Raw genomic sequence first — 23,344 nt, forward strand, 5'->3', positions numbered from 1 at the left:
TATTGAACTGTCTGTAATCCAGTTTTAACATCATTAAACTTCTAAGTATTCAAGTAGAAAGTAAAAAAGTAAAACAATACAAAAGTAATTAGTAGATTATAACAGTCAGTCACACAATCTGATCCCAATGTTTTTTGCATTAGCAACAAACTTTTGTGGTTTAAAAATCATATGACCATCACCAATAGGATTTTTTCTAATTCACATTTTCTTATGTAAATCAGAAATTTTAGGCACTACCTAACATGATTGTGCATTAGGATTCTGATGAGTAAAGACCATGTATATAGTCTGCTTTTGGGTTTAAAGAGCTGATTTAGTTGGTAAAATGCTCAATTTAATTTTAATTTTATAAGCAAAATTGTTATGCTTAGGACTTAAAGAAAATCAGGACAAGTCTTATGTATATTTGGCAATAAACACACTGTAATTGATCAAGAAATATTTATAGTCTATTTCTCTTTTCTATTGACCCTATCCCATTTCATCCATTGTTTAACAGGCTTCTAGTTACAATACAGGACCTATATTTTCTTGAGTCTATCTGAACAAGGTGAGAAGAGATAGGAAAGAATAAGCATCAAATATATAAACTATATCAGAAAAGATAATTGATAAACTCACATGGACAGATGATAAGATCTATACCTAGAGTATAGAGTGACTTTTATTTTTCTATCATCTTTTCATAAATACTTCATGACACATTTATATGATCAAATATGATGGCACCATTAAAATAATGTGAAGGAGTATTTAATAAATGGGAAAATATTCCCAATATTTTAAGTGAAAAATTGATTATAAAAAGTATATAGTGACTGAATTGATGTTGATGTTTAAAATTAAACAAATAAAACAAACTGGAAATAAGTCTCACAAAATGTTGACAGTAGATGTATTTTGATATGGAATTATAAATTATTTAAATATTTTTGCTTACATAGTTCTTTTTTAAAATTTTTAATGTTTTTTAATTTATTTTTGAGAGAGAGAGAGAGAGACAGCATGGGCAGGGGAGGGGCAGAGAGAGAGGGAGACAGAGAATCCAAATCAGGCTCCAGGTGCTGAGCTAGCTGTCAGCACAGAGCCCAACATGGAGCTTGAACCCATGACCGTGAGATCATGACCTGAGCCGAAGCAGGACGCTCAACCAACTGAGCCACCCAGGCACCCCGCTTATGTAGTTCTATAGTGTGCAAATATTCTGTAATGTATATGAATTACATTTACTGTCAACTCACTTTAAAAATGCGTTTCTTTGTATTCTTTTCTATTGAATATATTTCATTTGAAAAGACATATATGTGAGTTATTTAAATTCAAATCAGATGCCTTGGCTCTACTGGCTAAATATAAGACTAAGGCAGGGTGCCTGGGTGGTTCAGTCAGTTGAGTATCTCTGACTTTTGATTTTGGCTCAAGTCATGATTTCAGGATCATGGGATTGAACCTCATATCAAACTCCACACTAAGCGTGGATTCCTTCTCTACCTCTGCTGCTCACCTACTCATGCACAAGTGTGCACATGCTCTCTCTTTCTCTCAAAAAATTAAATAAGACGAAGGCTTGGTTCATAAATTACCTAAGTAGATGTCAGAGCCCCTCAAGGCCACCTCATTTCCCCACTCTTCATTTCGCCTAGGAGTTAACATATGCACAAAGAGCTTCATTTGCCAACTAAGTAGATCACTCACAGATTATATCTTACAGTCTATATTCTTCCTCTGATCTTCAGATCTACATATCTACCTATCTGATAATCATCTCTTGGAGATCACAAGCAACTCAAACAATGTCATCCAAAGTCAAACCCATTATCCTGCATGCCTGCCCCACAACTCCAAACTGGACCTTGTTCCGTCTTTTCTCACCCAGAGCCTATCAACACCAAGCACCGTTTGGTTTACTCCTTAATTGTATTCACTAATTTGCTCTGAATTGCATCCAACACTTCCTCCCTGCCAAACTATAATAGTCTCCTCTTCCATCACTGTCCATTTATAATGTCCCAAATATTGGGTGGGACATGCTTAAACTAAAACTCTACTCATTGTCTGAAATTCCAATGTAATTGGGCATCCTGTATTTTTGTAAAATTTTTTAATGTTTTATTTATTCTTGAGAGACAGAGAGAGATAGAGTGTGAGTGGAGGAGGGGCAGAGAGAGAGGAGGACACAATCCAAAGCAGGTTCCAGATTCTGAGCTGTCAGCACAGAGCCTGATGTGGGGCTCAAACTTACAGACCGTGAGATCATGACTTGAGCTGAAGTCTCATGCTGAAGCTGCCCAAATGACTGAGCCACTCAGGCATCCTGGGCATCCTGTATTTTTACTGCTACCTTTAGAAACCTATTATTAGCCATAATAATTTTAACTCAACTGAATAATCAGATTGGCTTTTAATAATGGAGCTAAATTTTTTCTTTAGTGTTTACTTATTAGTTCTTATGATTCCTGTGACAATGACATTGTACACTGAATTGACTCAATGATTAATTCCTTTACCACACAAAGACCTATTTTAAGAAGTGGAAACTAAGTTTGCAACTCTTGCAAAATTTTAAGTACATTGGTAAGTTTTAACCCCACTGAGCAATATTCTGGCATTTTGGGATCCTTTGTGAGATTTTACATTATCTTAATCCAATCAGTAAAAAGAGACAAGTTTTTAAGCCCCAAGTCCCATTTGAATTTTACCCTTAATAAGCAAATAGAGATAATCCAGTCCCTTTGAACGGTGTTATACTAATTGGAAATGACATCTTCCAAGCATTTTGCTCAGGCATTTCCTGTCACAGAGGACTCTGGCTGTGTAACCAGGACAGGATGGGAACAGCTGCCTTAAGGGAATTCTCTTTTAGACAACCATAAGGAAAGAGATTTCTCCCTGGTGGCTTGGCCACCTGCCATGTGGACCCTGTGGAAATGCTGTTATTTATGATCTCACTTTTTCCAGCAGTTATTAAATGATTTGTACAAGGCATTTAATTTGTCTTACCTTATGAAAGTTGTATGTGTAGAGAACCCACTAGGAAATATAAACCAATTATAAAAATAAGTAGAGAAATTAATAGTTAATTACACAGTTTTTTAAATATAGCTATTCTTTAGTTTTATAGCTTCACAACTAATCTGCTTTTTATATAACAGAAGAATTAGTTGCAAAACTGTAAAACTGAACAAAGTATTTTCTCTTCCTCTTTGGAAATAAGTATAAGTATAGTCATTTAAATTAATTTAAAACAAGTGATATAAATAACCTCTGGAAATTTCAAAATTGATAGAGATTTGAGGACTGTGTTAAAAAACATACCAGTAGTTTTGAGGCTTTCCTACTGAGTCCCTGCAGAACCAAAAACAAATAAAAAGATGTGCCATTTACTGTCAGGCACAAGGGGGCGTGTAACCCTCCCTGTTGATTGACCCAGAATACCCTCTTGAGGATCCTTTCATCCCTCCCACATATGTTGGGAGGTAGCGTGCTGGAGAACTTTCTTAATGCATTCTTCTCATTAGAACTAAACAATAAACAGTGTTTCAGAAAAACTCCTAGGTTCTTTGTAACTTGGCTAGGCAGGTGGGTAAATATTTAAATGCATCATTTTGTCCAAAATATTCCCGTTTGGAGGTCACTTGCGATTTGAAGCTATATTTTTCTTCAGTATAGTAATGTTATTTTCACATAAATTGTCTTAAGAAATGGGATTGGTCACAAATTATGGACCCTTTCAATTGAGCTTTTCTACTTCTTTAGGCTACTTAGTGTCCTTTAAAGTAAGTCATAAATGGCATCTATCACATTGCAGCAGAAAGTCTGAGTCATGTAGTTAAACTTGGGCATACACACGTGGATTGTGAGAGGTAGACTTGAAGTTTCAGGGCTGTTAAGATGGTATTATAGCTAGTGGTCTAGGAGTGCTCAAGTCTTCTGCGTGTCACTCTTCCTTCTCAGTGAGTTGCCAACCAAGAAAGCTAGATGAAAGGACCAAAACCAAGTAGAAAACAAATTACCACTTTGTTAACTCCATGGGAAGTACCCAAATCCTCTCCAGTGCAATTCTGTCTGGTAAAACATAGATTGGATAATGCAGCTCAGATACCTAAATAAACTCCCCCTTTCCTCCAGTCTGAATCTGAGATGTCTGGTTAGGTCTAAGAAAGTAGAATATAAAACAGCAGGACCATTTACATCCATCCTAAGCAGGCAACTCCTGCCTGATTTCTTGTGACACAGATACAGAAAGGGAAGAAGGTATGTCTCATGACTGCTAACCTTTTAGAAACACTATCAGCGCCTCTAGTAAAACCCTGGCCCAGTACAGTTTCTGGTTGCTGACCAATCACATGAGCAAGTAGGTCTTCCTTCCTGGTGGGGAGGGGATTGGGACAATAAAGTAAACAAGGATGCAGAGGCTATCGTGGGAGAGAGGGCCAGGAGGCTTTGGTCCCAAAATGTCATATTTCGTTTGGATCTTCGAATTCAGTGCTTTGTTTGTTTGTTTCTGTTTTTAATTATAGGTAATGCCATCCTGTTGATGACTTAGTTGTCAGATGTATCTTATTAGGACGCAGGTGAAGTAAGAGGCTCTGCAGTAGGCTGATTTGATTCTTGAAAACAATACAGTTACATTGACCAGTGTTAACTGAGGTTTTTTGTTGACTAAAAGGAAATGCTGCCTTGTCAAAGGCATTCACTATATACTGAATCAGCATAATTGAAAAAAATAGTAATGAAGTAATGAAGCATACTGCCTAAACAAAGTCTTTTGTGTCCTTTGTGACTAAAAACTGCAGAGTCCATTTAACTTCCCCTTCCTGGTTAGAGAACATAAAGAGTACTTTGCATGGCACATTTGTTGCTGAACCAAGGAGGAATGCTTCTTCAAGTCGACGGCCCATTTCTGGAAGCAATATCAGTTGCCATATTGGTTTTACCAATAAAACCATCCAATGTCTGCCTTAATGACTGAACCCTTTTTTTGCAAATCATTTCAACCTAATAGAGATATTAGGTCAATATTTTTCTTGTCCAGTGGGTGGCGTATTTTCACTAAAGTTGATGGCCATAGAGAGATGTAGAAAAAGATGTTACTCTGTAAATTTTGTCCTTCTTGGACTTTCACAGGATTGATTTGAACCTTGATGGTCTAATTGTAGTAGACATGACTTGTAACCAGTATGGATTCTTTTCTTTTCTTTTTTGCAAAAAAAAATTTTTTATATATATATATGTATATGGTTGGTTCTAGACATTGTTTCATACCTTGAATTCCTTCGTTTATAGGAATTTTAACTCTACAATTTTAACAAAATGTTTCCACAGCTACAAAAGCATATGGAAACTATAGAAGATAGACGCATGGATAGCTATAGTTTTAAATACATAGCATTTATTTACGACTGCCATTTTTCCAAAATGGAAGAAAAATTCAAGGCAAAGATTAGATAGTTTGGGATTCTTTCTTCCTCAATAGATGAACCAATTTTTAGTTGATTTGGAATTATTTCTACAAAACCTCCTAAAATAAGCAGATTATGTTTTCAGTGACTTAAGCTTTATTTCTCTTTTATTACAGTCATATAAAGTATAGTATACACATTCACATCAGGGCACTTATTTTTGCATGGATGAATTCTACTCCGCTAAATGCAGTTAAATTTAGAGCTACGGATTCATTTTAGAAACCTCCCCTGCCTAAAATCTGCCTTCAGAAAACCTGCCATGTTTTTATTATATTATGATAAATATATTGTGGCTTAATATTGTAAATGTTGTGCAGCCAGCCAGGTGCCCCGCATGGAAAGGGATCAATTTTACTTTTAACTCCTGAGAATATTTAAATACGTTAAAAACAGATACCATATCAAATAACTTGCCTTTATTTAACTCTTTTCTGAATTTTCAAATCTGAAAAATTAAGAAAACCATGAAAAGTTATAAATATAGGTACAAATATCTGTGTTTTTAAAAAATTATTTATTTATCTTAGGAGAGTAAGAGCACATGTACATGTATGAGCAGTAGAGGGACAGAGAGAAGGAAAGAGAGAGGATCCCAACCTGAGCCAGACACGGGGCTCAAACCTATGAACTCTGAGATCATGACCTGACCCAAAATCAAGTCAGAGGCTTAACTGACTAAACCACCCAGAAGCCCCTCCCGACAAATATCAGACTTAATACTTAAGCTGTTTTTTTCTTACTTTAAAAATGAACATTCTTACTTGCTTTTTAAATAAAAACTATACATTTAACAAGCTTTAATGAACACAATAATGTGGTAGGATTTGGACCATATCATTTTCCCATTTGGACTTTGTTTCTCATTAATTTGCTCTAGCAATTCTGATCATTTGTCTTTCTACTTGAGGTACCTTCGTCTAATGTTAGGAATTTTCATTTTTCACAATGTTACAGAAAGGTTTACTTCTTTTTTCCAGTCACTGATATAGAGGGGGTATATTTAATCCTAATTGTAATTCTATTGACATTTTAGTAGCCAGACTGTTCATAATGAAGCACTACAAAATCTCTGTAGTATTCTGTACTTGGAAGAAATGTTACCATCCATTAAAGTATATCATGCTTTCCACATTTATAAACTTTAAGGAATGGGAGTTAATGTCATCTTTTTATTATATTAAGCACATCTTAAATATAGTAGGCCTTTGTGTTTCAAAGCCCTTATTTTTAATTTCCAAAATCATGATGAAGTTTCAGAATATTTTCATCTCAAAATATTTTCTGCTATTTTTAAAGTTGGGTTTATGGAAGTGTAATTTACATAGAGTATTAATATTTCCTCTTTTCAGTGTACAATTCTGAGACTTTTAATTATGACATGCGATCATGTGATCATCACCATTATCAAAGTAGAAGAGCTCCAACACCTCCCAAATTTTCTTCATGCCTGGTAGTCAACTCCTCCCCACCCCTAGCTTCTGGCAACTTCTGATCTATTTTTGGTTCCCATTATTTTGCTTTTTCCAGAGTGTCATATAAACAAAATAATCATGGAGTCTGACCTCTTTCACTTCAGCAACACCCATTTGAGATTCATCCGCATTGTCGCTTGTATGAGGAGTTTGTTCCTTTTGATTGCAAGCAGGATTCCATTGTCTAGGTGTACCTCCATTTAATTACTCATTCACAGTTGAAGGCTATTGAATTGTTTCCGGTTTGTGGTGAATATGAATAGAACGGCTGTAAGTATTTGCACACTTGTTTTGTATGAATATACATTTTTATTTATCTTGGATAAATAGCTAGAAATAGATAAGGGAATCTTAAGTTAAGTATAGGTTTAACTTTATAGCAACTGTTATCCTGTTTTCTCAAGTCGTTATGCCATCCTGCATTCCTACCAGATAATGTGTAAGAGTTCTAGTTGTTCAACATTTTTGCCCATACTAGGTGTTCATTTTTTAAAACATCTAGACATGTTAATAAAAGTGTAGATGTATCGAATTATGGCTTTATTTTTAATTTTCTTAGGGACTAGTGATATTGAGTATCTTTGATGAGTATCTTTTCATATTTGCCACCCATATATCTTTTTTGCTGACATACCTATTCAAAAAGTTTATTCAGTTTTTAATTGGTTGTTTTCTTACTATTGGCTTTTGAAAGTTCTTTATATATTCTGGATATGAGGTTTTTATGAGATATGTGTTTTACAGACATTTTCATCCACTCAAGTCATTTTTTCATTTTCTTAACAAAGTTTTCCTGAGAGTTTCTACTTTTTTTAAAACTCATTTTAGTCTATCCTTTCTCAGTTTCTAAACCCTGACATTAACAAATTTTCACTAATTTCTAGTGAACAAATTATATAACTCTTGGAATTGGAGGGGGATGAAAGAAAACAAACTCTAAAGATAGCACAGTTCTGTAAAACATTTACTTAAATAATACAGCAATCAGGAATTCTTTGGGCTGAAACTAGCAGAAAATCCAACTTCAGCGGCTTTAACAAATATTTTTCTTCATTGTAAGTTGAGAGATAAAGGCAGCTGTTTACAGTGTTTGAGGAGCCCCACGTAATCAGAGCTGATATAGACACTTTTTCTTGGCCTTTCTCTTGCAGTTGTACTGCAAGATGATCATCTTCACAGTGGGGACAAAAAGTAGAGAAAGGAGAAAGGACACCACTTGTACCAAGAGGACAACACTTTCCCAGAAGCCTCTCACCTACTTCCAGCTAAATTCTTATTGGACATGACTAGGTCATATGGCGAGGCAGTGCTAGGGGGAGGAAGCTGAAAATGGCGGCTGGGTAAGGTGAGCCTACCTAGTTTCTGCCTCACACAGCCATTTTAAAATAACACCAAAATACAAATGGCAGTAAACCTGTAAAAGCAGAAGAGCAATCAAAATCTAATTTTGAACTCGAGGTGTTTCCCACACTTGCTTTAGTTTCCACTGCATGCCTATAATAGTGATAATAGAAGCATAGTAGCTATTATCATAAGAATTTAATAAGGGTTATGGTTTATGAAGCCACACACTTTATCTTCTCTGACTGCCTCTTGAAGATACGGCTTTACCATAATTGAAAACTAAGATGCATCGATAGTAGGTCACTTAAAGTCACATACAAAAGAGATCCAGGATGAGAAACTCATAATACAGATTTATCATCCCATATCCACCTTTCTGTACCAATCAGAGTTTTCAAAATCAAGAAGAATGATTCGATGTAGATTTTATATTTTGATATTATTACATAACCTATGTATAAATGAAAGCTCAGAAGCAAAAATGTTATTGCTTAGAATTTTAGTTATTCAGCTTAATTTATCAAAATGAGAATTCTGTTGTAAAGCCGGTAAATAAATAGTATTTGTTATTTGTTATTTGTATTTGTATTTGTTATTCTCTCGGTGATAAAATTTCCATCTAGAAAAAAGTAGTCTATTTGTTTTCTTAACATAAAGAAAAATAAAATTTATATTATTTCGTTTAAAGATTTTGGAGTGCGTTGGTGGCTCAGTCAGTTGAGCATTCAATGTTTGGTTTCAGCTTAGGTCATGATCTTCCAGTTTTAGGGTTCAAGCCCCACATCAGTCTCTGCATTGGCAGTGCAGAGCCTGCAGGGGATTCTTCCTCTCTCTCTCTCTCTGCCCCTTCCCCTCTTGCACTGTCTCTGTCTCTCTCAAAAAGATAAATAAACTTAAGAAAATTTTAAAGCCTTTCTATAGCAAAGATTTATGTTAATTCAAAGTTTTAGAAGTCATTAATTTTTTTCTTTCATATTTTGACCCAGGTGTCTAACACGCTGACTAGAGTAACTCCTAAATGAATGTTAGCAGAATGAAGGAACAAATGAACTTTCTGAATGAAGTGACTGCAACCCCATTACCTTAATGAGTTGATCTATATTTGTAAATTTTCAGTAGCTTGGAATAAGTTCCAAATATTCAAAATGTTATTGAATCTGTGAGATTTATTCAAAGTTAGTGAATTACTGGTACTAAATTGTAAGCTAAAACCATGTATAAGAGTTTCTATAAATTATTCAACTTTCATTAGAAATTAACCTATCTTACCAAAGGAACATGCTTAGAAATGCTGTAGCTGACATTATCCAGAAATTTGTAGACCCAACTGTTTCTGGAAACTATAAGGCTCACACAACCATTTTAAGAATTCTCTGAGGGGCCCTGGTAAAATACTTTAGCTTTCAATAATAATTTCCTTCAAAATTTTACAAATATCTGTACACTTGTCCTTGAAAAGTAGAATAGGTAGGGACACATTTTGTTTCTAGAAAATGATGAGCTAAGAAACTTTAACGAGGCAACATAACCAATGGAAATATAATTAATGTCTCCAAATTCTGACTTGACTCTCTAACTAGACCATGTCAGCCATTGTTTAAAAAAACACGTTGTGCTTTACAAAAGGAGTCACTAACAGTAATATTTGACTTATATCTTTGAATCTTAGTATATTATAATCATAAAATATGATTAAAAATGCTATTCACTTCCATTGGGAGTCATGAGTTTGTTGGTTTCTGAATTGTATTGTACATTTGAAGCTACCGCTTGTAGCATTACATAAGCATCATATTGAACCCAGATACCTTTATTCAAAATATAAATACAGACTGGTGATGTCTCCAAGGTTTTGTTTCCTCAGCACAGCCAAAATAGTAGTAGTCTGATGCTATCTTAATAAGAAAGCCTGATGTGGTTGAAAGAGGAAAGACGTTGGAGGCAATTAGATATGAATCTCTGTCCCAGATCTGCCACTACCGGTATGCTCATAGGCATGTTACCATCTCTGTGACTGCTTCCTTGTGTGTAGAAGGCCTGAATCATAAGTTGTGAGCATTGACTGAACTCATAGATATAGAATGCTTAGTGTTACACATGGCCTACAGTAAGTCCTCATTACATGCACACAAGAATCATGATTATTTACTTCTAGAAGTATTTGTTGAACAAGACCCTTTAATTTATTTTCAAGATCCTTTACTCACTGCTATGCAAGTATCTTTTTATGGCCTACTAATTATTATGTATAAGAAGAAATGATATAGCATGATTGCTTAGTTCAGGGTTTCTCAATCTCAAGACTATGGGCATGCTGGCATAGTTCTTTGTTCCAGGGGGCTCTCCTGAGTATTATAGGGTATTTAGCAGCATCTTGGTCTTCTAGTACTGGATACCAATATCCTCCTCCTCCTCCTCATTGGTGACAACCCACAAACATCTCCAAACATGACCAAATAATTGTTTTCCAGGATGCAGAAATGTCCCCAGTCAAGAACTACAGTCTTCCATCAATTCTGTGTAAAATGTGTTCATGAATTGCTTGTCCTGGGAGATTCTTCTCCTAAGATCCCAGTGTCAAATAAGTTGGTAAACATTAAATAATAATAATAATAATAACAATAATAATAATAGCTAATTTTTATAAGCTTACTATCTGGTGCAAACTGTTCTAATCTTATTTAATCTTCCTAACAGACCTAGAAGTTAGTTACAACTCTAAGGAATATTTTTCAAATCAGAAAATTGAACTTGGTCAAGTAACTGACCAAGATCATATAATTAATAGGTGGCAACTGCAGAACTTGGGCAATATCTGTATACTGCCTCTTGCATACTCCACTTTTTAATTCAGAGTTGAAATTAGAATGTTAAGGATAATTATTCTTAAATTTTTATTTGTTTATTTTAGGAGCTTACAAAATTAGTTTTTGCTCTTATCAGTTGATGACAACCTCCTAATTGTTTGCAAATGATTGTCTACATGAACATACTTTGATGCAAGCAAATATATCATTATCCCTGGAAAAGATCATCAAAATGACCCTAGACAAATTCAAATGGTCCAAAATCAAGGAAGGAGAAATTTCTCTGCTTGGAGGAGGCAGGGAACAATGAACAGAGAAAATGAAATTTGAATTGGGTCTTTTATCATCTTGTTAAGCTCAGTTAAATAAGAGTCTGCCAGGTGAAAAGGCATTCCAAACAGAGCAAACAGCAAATCCAGAGGCCTAGGCAACTAGGAAGGCATAATATGTTTGGGGAATAGTGAGGATGGAGGAAGGAAGTCAAGGGATAAAATTAGAGAAAAGGCTGCATTCTGCATTATTAGTGCTAGTTTGATGCCTGTAGGCATTGGACTTTGCAACCTTTACTCAAAAGGCAGTAGATAGCCAAAAGCACAGTAGTGACACAGTCAGGTAGGTAGTTGACAAGGTAGCTAAAGGCAATAGTGTTTAGTGGTGGGAGAGCCAATTGAGACACTATGCAGAAATCTGAGCAAGAGATATTGAGTTAAGACAGAATGAAGGGGGCCAGATTTGAGAGAATTTATCAACAAGAAAAGCAGAGTAAGTAAAATCTTCCTCCCAAATGGACTGTAAGATCAAGTAAGTAGAATTTATTTGTAGAAGGGATATTTCTGCAAAACAAAGTGATGTACTTTCAAGGAAATAACATGGAAACGTGTTAAGCAGCTATTCTGGTAACCTAGAGAATTTGCATTAACAAGTCTTAGGCTCCACAAATGCTTTCCTGGAAAACGATTCCTTTCCCATTCCAATTTCTCGTTAAAATTGTATACCCCAGTTATTTAGTGAAATATCAGGCTAACTGGTAGATTCTAAATAGTGCCCCTATGTTTCTAGTCTAGACCACTTCGTCTTTTTCCTTCTAAACATGCTACTTGGAAAGATGAGTCAGCATTGACGGAGCATCACCGTAATGTATTTGAGAAATGATGAGCCAGCCAAGAAATGTTCGAAAGAGATTGGTCTGAGATACTCAAAGGACAATTGTTGAATGGATGCATTAATCACATTCTGAATTCACTTTAATAACTTCTGACTTAAGTACGGAAAACATGATTAATACAAAGGAAAAAATCTTTGATTGCAACTTTATATTTCATCTTTTACTGAAATAGTTAATGGGCCAATCTCAAAAGTATCCCAGCAAAGTTCCAAATGGACTTTGCCTCTGCGCATTATGCAGTTGCTTTTTATGACTGTTATTTAAATCTTTAAAATGAGCGTATAGTCTAACATACTTAACCTTGTTATTTTTTCTAAATAACTTCTCAAATTATTCCTTAAGACTCATTCTGTATATGTAAGTTTATTTATAATTAAACAATTATTTTGCCACTAATGTACAGATTTTACAATTCCATCCCTGACAATTTAGAAGGAAAACATTTTTTTCTACGATGTTCTAACAATTTTTTAGTTGCGCCTAAAATCATAATTCATAATAATACCTGCTGTTTAAAGAGTGCTTATTAGGTGCCAGGTGCCTTGAGAATATTATTTCAAATAAAAATCATACTAAATAAATATTCTTTACCCATTTTTCAGATGGGAAAAAAGAGAGTCAAGATAGTGAGGTGGTTCAACCAGCGCCTCATAGCCCCTCAATTATACTGTAAGGCTCAAACCTAGGTCCATTAGTCAGCAAAACCCATGTGCTTTCTACAATATCATTCTGGGTCCAGATTTTACCTGTATTTTTATTTCATTTAAACATTAACATGAACCAGAGCTGATAGGTTGCTCTGTTACTAGTGCTAAAATCTCCTCCTTTACTTGTCCCTGTCCCTGGATACCATTTTATCTCCATATTTATGAATTATGAATATGTGCCACAAATGGTAACAGACATTCCAACAGGCACAGAAAAAGATATTATTACCCAGCTTTATGTGTATAAAATTTTTATCAGATATTTGAGAGGGTGCTCGATGTAAGGGTAAAAATTTTTACTGACAAAGTAGTTTTTATAAAATCAAGTATCAGAGTTTTTATATTTGATGAACACTGATAGCCAGGTAAGTGCTTGCCTTCTCTGCTGCAGCCCTCACCCACCAAAATGTAGGAGGGATTTTTTTGGGTCCAAATCATCAGGATGATCAAATCAGACCTATTTCATTTTGTGACAGAGAACTTCTGTTTTATAATGAAAATTTATCCTCTTCTCTGCAGTGAAAGAATTGATATTCTTAATATTCTGATATGTTCTTTATTTATGTGAACATTTTAGGTGTATCAGTATATGCACGAAACGATAAGTGTCAATGGCTGTCCTGAATTCCGCGCCAGGGCCACAGCAAAGGTAAGACTTGAGTAACTTTAAAAACACATCTGACCCCAGTGATCTAGTAATTGATTGTGCGCGTGTGTGTTTCAGGTATTCTCGTGTGTACACTGTAAGAGAATTTAGACATCAGTGGCAGCCCAGAGTCTAGAACCAGTACTACTTCCCAGGTAAAAATCCTAATGGAAAATTGAACGTTTCTGCTGCTTCTGTAGCTTAAGAAAGGAGAATGATTTCATTAAACTCAGTACATGTCCATTTGGCACAAGCAAATCTGTTTCATTGTATGAAAACACGTGGTTTTCTGACGCATCTCTTTGATCCAAAAGAACCTGTTCCCCCATTCAGTGCATGAAGATTTCCTTGCACAAGTCTGAAGCTTTGACTTAAACATGAAGAAAACTCACCTGAGACCCACTGACATAGGATTCTTCCATGGATCCAGCTGAGCAGTGGGGAGATTACTGACAGAAGGTGACATTGACCTGACGGGAAAGCCTGTCACCTTTTGTGATAGTGACCACATTTGCTGTGTAAAAACTCAAATCCAGAGATTGCAGAGAAATCTAATGGAAATTTACACTAATGGTAAGCTTATAGCAATAGGATGGTGAAATTATCTGGAAAACAGACCATTAGGAAACAATCGTTTTAAACTAAAATTACTGATGTAGTTCTTATTTTACAAACAGTAGTGCTGTAATTGATGCACTACAGCTTGCTTTTTAAAAGCTCTTATCCTTCTAATAATGTATAAGAAATAAGAACTGGTGAAAATCATCAGAATTTTCCATTTAATTCTTTTGTGTTATATCACCTCTTGTTTGGTTTCTCTCCTGATTTCTTAGTTTTCATTCTGTAACTGAACACTGTAGATTTGTAAGTTTTTTTTAACCCAGGCAAAAGGAGGGTATTATTATAATATCATTACATCATGCTTTGCTTGTACCGAAGTGGGACACACACACAGAAAACTGATCCCTACATGGTTTAATTAAGGGGAAAGTGAATTATGCAGTGCTTTACCATTCTCATTTCTTATTCATGTAGAACAGCAGGATAGCAGCATAATGTTGCAATAGCACAATATTTTCTGGTTGTTTCTGGGCTGTCTGCATTGCATCCATGTCAGCCATTAAAATCTATGCATGACGACAAGGTTTGCATGAGCAAATGCATGTAGCTAAAAACAAGCCATTATTTCCATATCATTCACTAAACTTCACTAAATGCAGACAGTAGCATAATGCTAAATTGATGTGATAATGCTGTGTGTGGAAAAGAATGTCCAGTCGTTGGCAATCAATATTTTCATAGTGTTGAGTAAATCACTTTATAGTAGGCATCTAATCAACTGTGGTTAAGTCAGGTTAATGAAGTGGAAAATAAGAAGCAAGCAGAGGATCTTTTCTTGACAGAAACTACTTAAATGCTATTATTTTGTTTCCATGGAGGGGGGGAGCTAATGGTAAGTTGTGTTTCCAGCTTATTTTTAACATTTCATATATGAATTTTAAAATAAAACAATGTCCATATTAAATGATATCTTGTACATCTAGGTATAGAACCATGGGCTGCTCATTTTGCCCACGTTGCCGTAGGAGTTGAAATATTAATGTAAAATGTAGAGGGAAACATCTGTACCAGATGAGAGGACATTGCATAACAATACAGAGTATTGATGTGAGATAATAATAATCTGTTGGATTCTATTTTCTATTTTAGCTTTTATTTTCTTTTAGGTATCCTCAATCAAAACACAAACACAAAAACAAAAACAAGAACAAACTGTGCTAAGCCAGTGTTCTGGCACTAGTAAGGTTATATTTGTATTCCCGAGAATATACACATGTAAGTGCTTCTAAGCACACTGAATAGACATTTATGTATATGCCTCAGGGCAGACTGCGTGCTCTGCAAAGTGGATTACATCCTCTCTGCCCTCCAGGTGCTCACAGTCAACACATACACACCACTATGGCATATGTACTGTGTAAAGATAATATAAGATAATTCCTCCTCCAAGAAAAGGAGGCATTGCATCTAACTAAGGTCACTGGGAATGAGTTTTATGTAGAAGGGAAATTTGTATCATAATGGATAAGTTCTAGAGAGCTGGGAATAGCGAGGCAGGGCTTTACCAAACAAAGGAGTCACCAATGACGTTTAAACGCGGCAAGTCTTCCCGCCACCCCGCCCCCAGCGCCCCATCTTGTTCTTTCACAGGAGAACGCTATAAAAAGGAGAGGAGTTGCCTGGTCCGACGCACGCAGAGCGTACGATTAGCCTTATTTCCCTCGTTTTATTACCAAATGACCATCTTTTCTTTCAGGCCACAGTTGCAGCTTTTGCAGCTAGTGAAGGCCACTCCCACCCTCGGGTGGTCGAACTGCCAAAGACTGACGAAGGCCTCGGTTTTAACGTGATGGGAGGAAAGGAGCAAAACTCCCCCATTTATATCTCCCGCATCATTCCCGGAGGGGTGGCCGAGAGACACGGAGGCCTCAAAAGGGGAGACCAGCTGCTATCAGTGAACGGAGTGGTATGTTCATAAAATAACCCGAGGTTTTCTCCCCAAGCACATTTTCCCCCCTGCTGTTACTACCGTCAATGTTGGAATCCTAGAACAAACCATAATGTTGTGTCCAAACAGCTTCCTCAGCATTGATGGATATTAAGCCTACAAGAGCAGTAATTTTATAGTTTTTATGTCTCATTTCATCATTCTCATTTTAGTATGATAAGTATGAACTAGTTGGAAAACTATCCCAAGAAATTATCCCGACGGGTAGAATTTGCACCCATATGATACTCAAATTGAATTAATGTTTAGAAGAACATAATAACTCCAATGTTCTTTTTATTCAAATTATTATAAAGAGTTACACACATTTTAAAAGTAAAGATAAAATTCCTCATCCTGTATTTTTTTAATTATATAGGAAGAATAATTTTAATATACATAATAATAATGCACAGATAATTCCTTAATGTACAGCTACAGTAAGATAAAAATATAATAGCTTCTTCTCTAAAGTGTTTGATAATTTTATCTATTCATCATATATCTTTTGATTTTGACATTAAATTAAGGTAGATTAGATATGTAACATTTAAAATTTTTTTTGTTTATTTGTTTTTGAGAAAGAGTGCGAGCAGAGGAAGGGCAGAGAGAGGGAGACACAGAACTCTGCTGACCCCTGATGTACATCAAAATCATTAGTCCATGAATATTCTATATCACTTCAGCATTCCAATTCTAAAACTACCATTTCATTTACTTTTTTCTATGTAACGATGTTTTAGGATGAGCTTTCCTAGTGACCATTAGGTAACCATGACTTTTTCAAAGCATGTTTCAGCTGGTAATTTTAGAGTCCAACTTTCCAGCAGACGGTTCTAGAGCTAGGTCATGCAATTATGTCACAAAGTAATCTGTGCCTCAGTGTATGAGTTTATTAACAATGTATCTAAATATGTTGGGTAGGTCAAACAAAAGTATAGATTTTTAAAAAAATGAAAAGTACAAAAAGAACCAAAAACACCTTAAGAGAAATTGTGATTATATAAAACAACAATAAATATAAGTGAATTCAATTTAATAGGTGGTTGACTTTCAACTGTCTGTCAAAGGAGCTAAAGAGCCTATGTTTAACCCATGTGTTTGCAAGGAACACAACTACAGCCATTTCATATCCAATCCATTCCTTGCAATGAACATGTGGCTTTATCTGCAGGGGGTATTGGAGTATGGAATCAGACTCATCAGTCTTTATCACTCAGTGTTCATGTGATTATAAATTAATATCCCTTATACTTGAATTTCCTAGTCTGAATAAGGGGAGTAATTATGGTCTCTGATGAAGACTAAAATGAGGCAGGATGTCTTTTAAGACTAGTATCGTGGTAATTTGGTTTCACACACTTTTTTTTTTTTTTAGAGAGAGGTCAGGGAAAGAAAGCTAGTGTGGGCCAGGGAGGGGCAGGGGAAGAGGGAGGGAGAGAGAGAGAAAACTCTTAAGCAGCCTCCGTGCCCAGCATGGAGCCTGAATAGGGGCTTGATCTCATAGCTACAAGATCATGATCTGAGATGAAATCAAGAGTTGGATGCTTAACCAACTGAGCCACCCAGGCACCCCAGTCACACACACCTTTGATAACTAAGTGTGGTTCCAGAAGAAGGTTGAAGGGGGTTAGCAATAGCCCTATGATACTGTTAATGCTAGTCTTGTTGTTAAAAGCATATCTTAAGGCAAATTCTGCTAGCGTGTAAGCCTAGTTTAGCAGACATATTAGCAAAAGGGCAGTCATGCAACCTCTGTCATAGCTGATGAAATTCTAATTCTCCGTCCACTCTGATCTGCCAGTCAGTACCATGGGAAAAAGGTTCACTTGAGGCAGATGGAACACCATTCCAGGACCAGGATTTTATTACCCTTATATTCAGCCTCAGACAACCAGAAATTCGATTAAACTGGCAGTTGGAAATAGGAAGGTTTAGCGACCAAACTTAGGCCACTAATCCTACCGTATGGGCTATGTGCCTTCTTAAGATTTTTGCATTCTGTTCCTGCAAAAGTGGGCAATGTCTCCAAAGGTTTAAGATTCCACATATATGTAAAACTTTCAATTTTACCATTTACATTCCATTTATCATGCTAGTTAATGAGTCACTGATTTTGCCAATGAGAATCCATTTCTGACCTATTTTTGCTAATAAGCAAATCTTCATTTGTTCATTGAAATAGATGTTAACAAATGCTTTTATGGCGGCCTAGCTCTTAGGTATTGCTTATCTGATTTAGTGCTTGTGGATGACCCTGGACTGGTTTACGCTTCCAAAGTTGGGGTTTACAATATTGTACATCCATATAATCAAACTATACATTATAAACTATCTATCTTAGTCTTTAAACATAAGTTATATACATTTTAACAGTATCCAAAATTGATCAGATATTCATCAAGAGATGGTTTTCATTCTGTAAATGAGAAATTTGATGTTTCTCATAATCATGCAAAGAGAGGTTTATCCCAGGCAAGAACCCAGCCTTGCTTCTAAAACCCAGTCCAGAAGTTTTTTCAATATAAATTACAGTCAGATAGAAATACTTAAAAAATGTAATAATTCTGTAATGGAAGAGCTAGGAAAGAGAAAAGATTAGCCAATGATCAAATTATTTCTCCTTACACTTAAAGTACCACTTGGGGAAATTAATATGGAAGATTTTCAGAACATGCCATTATGAAATGAGAACAAATTTTAGAGGAAAGTGATTTGAAGGGCTAAAGCAAACCTGAACTACTGCAGTACATGACCTCTGGGAAAAGTTTCCTCAGGTCCCACTTACAACGGGAAGAAATTATTCCATGGATCTTACCTGAAAAGACATTTGAAAGGACGTCTTGATTATGTATGTTTGTCCTTCTTCCCTGCCTCCTTTTCGAAAGGATATGTCGCAATATTTGGTAAAAAAAAAAAAATACGTGCATACAGAACTGTTAACATGGCATGTCAGGTAATAAAGTGGGATGATGGAAAGAGGAAAAAAATCAATAAATAGAAATAAAGAAGAGATACAGCAATTCAGTGCATGTTGTTTGGTTTCTCTATTAGTGTCTTGGAAGTCAAAACAGAAGGAACGTGATACAGCTATCATTGGGAGGAAAGATTTTTAGGGTTTTTTTGCTTGTTTTTGTTTTTTTTATTCCTGAGCTCCAGAGAAATTTCCCATGAGATTCTTACAAATGAGACATTGAATCACCTAATGCAATTTTATAGAAAATACAGAGGCCTTTGTATTAGGCTACTTCTTATGTCAACCTTCAGTAAAAACAGAGCAGAATGCTCAAGTAAAATTTAACATTAACCGAAGGTCAAAACGTTACAGTTTGAATTTATAGCTTTCTAATCATCTTCCTTTCACCCTTTTGTGCCCTAGTATTTCATCAGCAATTTTGAGAAGGACTAAAGGACCATTTATAAAGGTTACAGCCAATGTGGAGCCAGCAGAGACAGTAAATAAATTTAGTAATAGAGTCCAGATATTTAAAAATCTCAATAAAACAGAATAGGCCGAATTTAATGAGAATCTACATGAAATCCTTCTCCTGTGCCCAGAAAACTGTGCAATATCAGGGGAGAATGGCTAAACATCAAAACCTGAAAAAACAAACAAAAAAAGCCTGGGGATTTCGGTTTATTTCAAGAGGAATATGAGGGAAGTTGCGGTGGTGTGGCGGGGGGGGGGATCCAAAAGCAGATTAATGTGGGCATAGGGGCCATTCATGCAAATATAGTGTACAGACTTCGAAGGGGATCAGTTGAGTTCTGGAATGTGCTGTTCAGCTCACACCCCATTGTGTTCCAATCTTGGTTCCATTCTTGGGGAAAACAATTCAGTTCATCCGAAGATGAGGTCTTATATACAGTGAACATGTTAAAGAAGGACCTGAAATTGTTTAGGGTGGAAAAGAGGGTATTTAGGGGAATTCTGGCCATCTTCCATTGCCCTGCATTGTGTCAGGGGCCTGATGGCAGAAGGAAGACTCCTGGGAAAGCAGATTTCTGCTTATTATATTAAAGAGCTTTTAAACACACAGAGCTCTATAAATAGGGAAAGACTGAATCATAAAACCGTATGTACCCATGGTTTGAAGTTTTAATCAGACACTAGAAGACCACCTTGAAGGAGTATTTTAGAATATATGTCCTGTATGGACAGCTGGAACTGTTGGTCCTTTGTAACTATGGAGCTATGATTCTGTGCCCTTCAATGGGCTTTTCCTGAGACCTTTACACACACTGACCCCCACACCCCTCCTCACACAAGCAAGTGGGCTCCGCCTACTCTCTGTGTACACTACTGAAAGATTTTTCCTAAACAGAAAGGTTAGAAATTTACTACAATATAATACTTTTTATTTATTTAGCACTTAAAGTTTATGAACAGCATTTACAAGAGATTTTCTCATTTGTTCCTTAGAACAGTCTCATGAAGTAGGTAAGACCAAGAGTTTGTTTTCTCTGCCTCTCTCTGTCTCTCTCTCTCTGTCTCTCTCTCTTTCTTTGTCTCTGTCTCTATTTCTCTCTCTCTCTCTCTCTCTCTCTCTCTCTCTCTCTCTCTCTCACACACACACACACACACACACACACAGAGACACAGAAATGGATACACAGAAACCCACACTGAAATACACACACATGAACTGAATTTCAGCCTTTATTGTGATCATCACTGATGCTTATCAAATGTAATATTAGTTATTTAAAAAGTCAGCCCTGGGACACCTGGGTGTCTCAGTCAGTTAAGCATCTGACTTCACTCAGGTCATGATCTCATGGTTTATGGGTTCGAACCCCACGTCGGGCTCTGTGCTGACAGCTCAGAGCCTGGAGCTTGCTTCAGATTCTGTGTCTCCCTCTCTCTGCTCATGCTCTATCTCTCTCCATCTCTCAACAATAAATAAACATTAAAAAAAATTGTAGGGGCACCTGGGTGGCTCAGTCTGTTAAGTGTCCAACTTCAGCTCAGATCATGATCTCACAGATCATGAGTTTGAGCCCCAGGTTGGGCTCTGTGCTGACAGCTCAGAGCCTGGAGCCTGCTTTGGAGTCTGTGTCTTTCTCTCTCTCTCTCTGCCCCACCCCTGCTCACACTCTGTCTGTCTGTCTGTCTCTCTCTCTCTCTCAAAAATAAATAACGTCAACCCCAATGAAATATAAGTAAGTTCTGTGGATTGTGCCAATGTCAATTTTCTATTTTTAATATTATACAGTAGTTTTATAAGATGTTAATATTGGGAGTAGCTGAGTAAAGTGTACATTGGACTTCCCTGTCCATTTCTTTTTGACTTGCTATGAATCTATAACATTTTCTAATAATCTTGTTTTAAACAAAGAAAGTTCAAAAGAGCCAACCTGTAATATGATGTCCTACTGGTACTGATGGGAGAGAGGGCAGGTGAGAAGCAGAAGGCAGACAGAAAGATAACAAAAAGCACGAGAACTTTAAAAATATGACACAGTGAAAAGAGGCTTTCATCAGCCTCTGAAAGCCGAGCATGTTTTTAGAGCATCATTGGTGGGAAAATTGAGGTTGAATTTGCCCAGCTCTGTAGTTAATCCTAAATGAAGCTGTTGCTACAGTGTATGCACAGCGCTAATTGATTTTTAAGCATAACAGATGAATGAGTAAAAGTTTAGGGATGGAACAGAACAAATTGTTTTCCTGGAATTTGGCTTTTTTCCCATTTTATAAATACCTGTGCCAAGTTAAGGGTGAGTACTCGCAGTCTAAATTATTTATGCTGAAAGGCTTTCAGGTGTGGGATGCGGATGAAACGAAACGAGAATTCCTTAGATTTTAGCTCGGTGGGGCTACAGCATCCCAGAGGGGAAATCTGCATGAAAAGCTTGTTTCCCTGTTACCTGAACAAAGAGAAAACACAAATAAAATGATTTTTTAAGTTACTACAAAAAGCACTAAGATGTCTATAGAAATTTAAGGTCCACATCAAAATGCGTGTCCGTTGACAGCCCTAACTTTTGTCCATTGTCTTATCTTCAGCCTTAGAATAGTCCCTGTAAGTAGTCGAGACACCACCATATAGAATCAATGAACTTCAGACACCTTTGTAAACACTCACGTAATGAATTTATTATTTCCCCATAATGATCTCTTGTGGTAGATGTTATTATTATTACTCTCATTTTACAAATGGAGAAACAGAGAGAAAGAGAAGTCAAATCATGATGGAGTTGGAAATTCTAACTCAGGAGGTCTGGCCTCATTCATCGTAACTTAAAAGTAAATATATATCTTAGCCATTAATAAATCAGTATTTTTATGTATCTGTAGAAACCATCAAAGTTTCTTAACCTTTATGGGTTTGCATAAGGGCATTCTTGGTGGGGAAGATGATCTGTGCTCTTTCTCAGATTCTCACAAGGGGCTTTGACCTTTCCAAAAGTTAAGAACCATTCCTAAAAATAGTAGTGTTTCGAAAAAGGAGTTTACTTGAATTCAAAATGGCTCGGAACACTGAAGGGACCTGAAGAGTTTGGTTTGAATGTATTTGACTTGTTCTATATCTGCCTAACCCTCCCCTCCACTCTGTGCCAGACCTAGAAATTTCGGTCTAGAGTGTGGCCTAAACAGCCAATTACAGCCTGGATTGACCCACCCTCCCTGCCCAGGGCTGCTTGGCTGTTAGAGGGGAACAGGCATAGGCCTGAGAGGGGGAAGGAGAAAGGCTGAGCCTGTCTTCCCTTTCCCTAGAGGCCTGTCACCAGCACCCCCAACTCTGTTCCAGGCTACAAGGCCTTGAGGAAAAGCTACTCTCCTCCCAACCTCTCTGCCTAGGAGTCATCTCCAGATTCCTTACCTTTCTTGGCAGCTGAGTGGGAAATTGTTTGGGTTATAATGAAATAGGAGTGCAAGCTGGAATTCCAGTTAAGTACTGAAAGTTTTTGTTTTCTGGATGGCATCCTGTGACACCCCTCTCACAATTGTCAAGAAGCCAACAGAAAGGCAATTGTGTTGTTTTATCCCAGTCACCTTTGGCATGACACACACAAGGTACCGTAATCCAGTACATTTTGCAACACTGAGCAGGCGGTGGTCTGGTCCCCTTCATTCTGAGTTGGCTCAGGATCAGAGATCTTTTCCCTTAAAAAGCGGAACAAGAAAGAACTGTGCTATGTCAATAGAGGCGGTAACAGTGGCTCACAGATAGAAAGGCTGCATC

General features: G+C 36.5%; 1 protein-coding gene across 1 annotated transcript in view; it reads left to right on the forward strand.

Annotated features, from left to right (window-relative positions):
* The window catches only part of LIN7A (lin-7 homolog A, crumbs cell polarity complex component), a 120,904-nt gene that overhangs the window by 68,378 nt on the left and 29,182 nt on the right, over nt 1-23,344 (forward strand). Inside the window, exons 3-4 of the mRNA XM_029954548.1 lie at nt 13,541-13,612; nt 15,927-16,136. Of these exons, the coding sequence (XP_029810408.1) occupies nt 13,541-13,612; nt 15,927-16,136 (282 nt within the window). The remainder of the gene's footprint in view (nt 1-13,540; nt 13,613-15,926; nt 16,137-23,344) is intronic.

The sequence above is a fragment of the Suricata suricatta genome, chromosome 10 (genome assembly GCF_006229205.1).
Source record: "Suricata suricatta isolate VVHF042 chromosome 10, meerkat_22Aug2017_6uvM2_HiC, whole genome shotgun sequence".
Taxonomy (NCBI): domain Eukaryota; kingdom Metazoa; phylum Chordata; class Mammalia; order Carnivora; family Herpestidae; genus Suricata; species Suricata suricatta.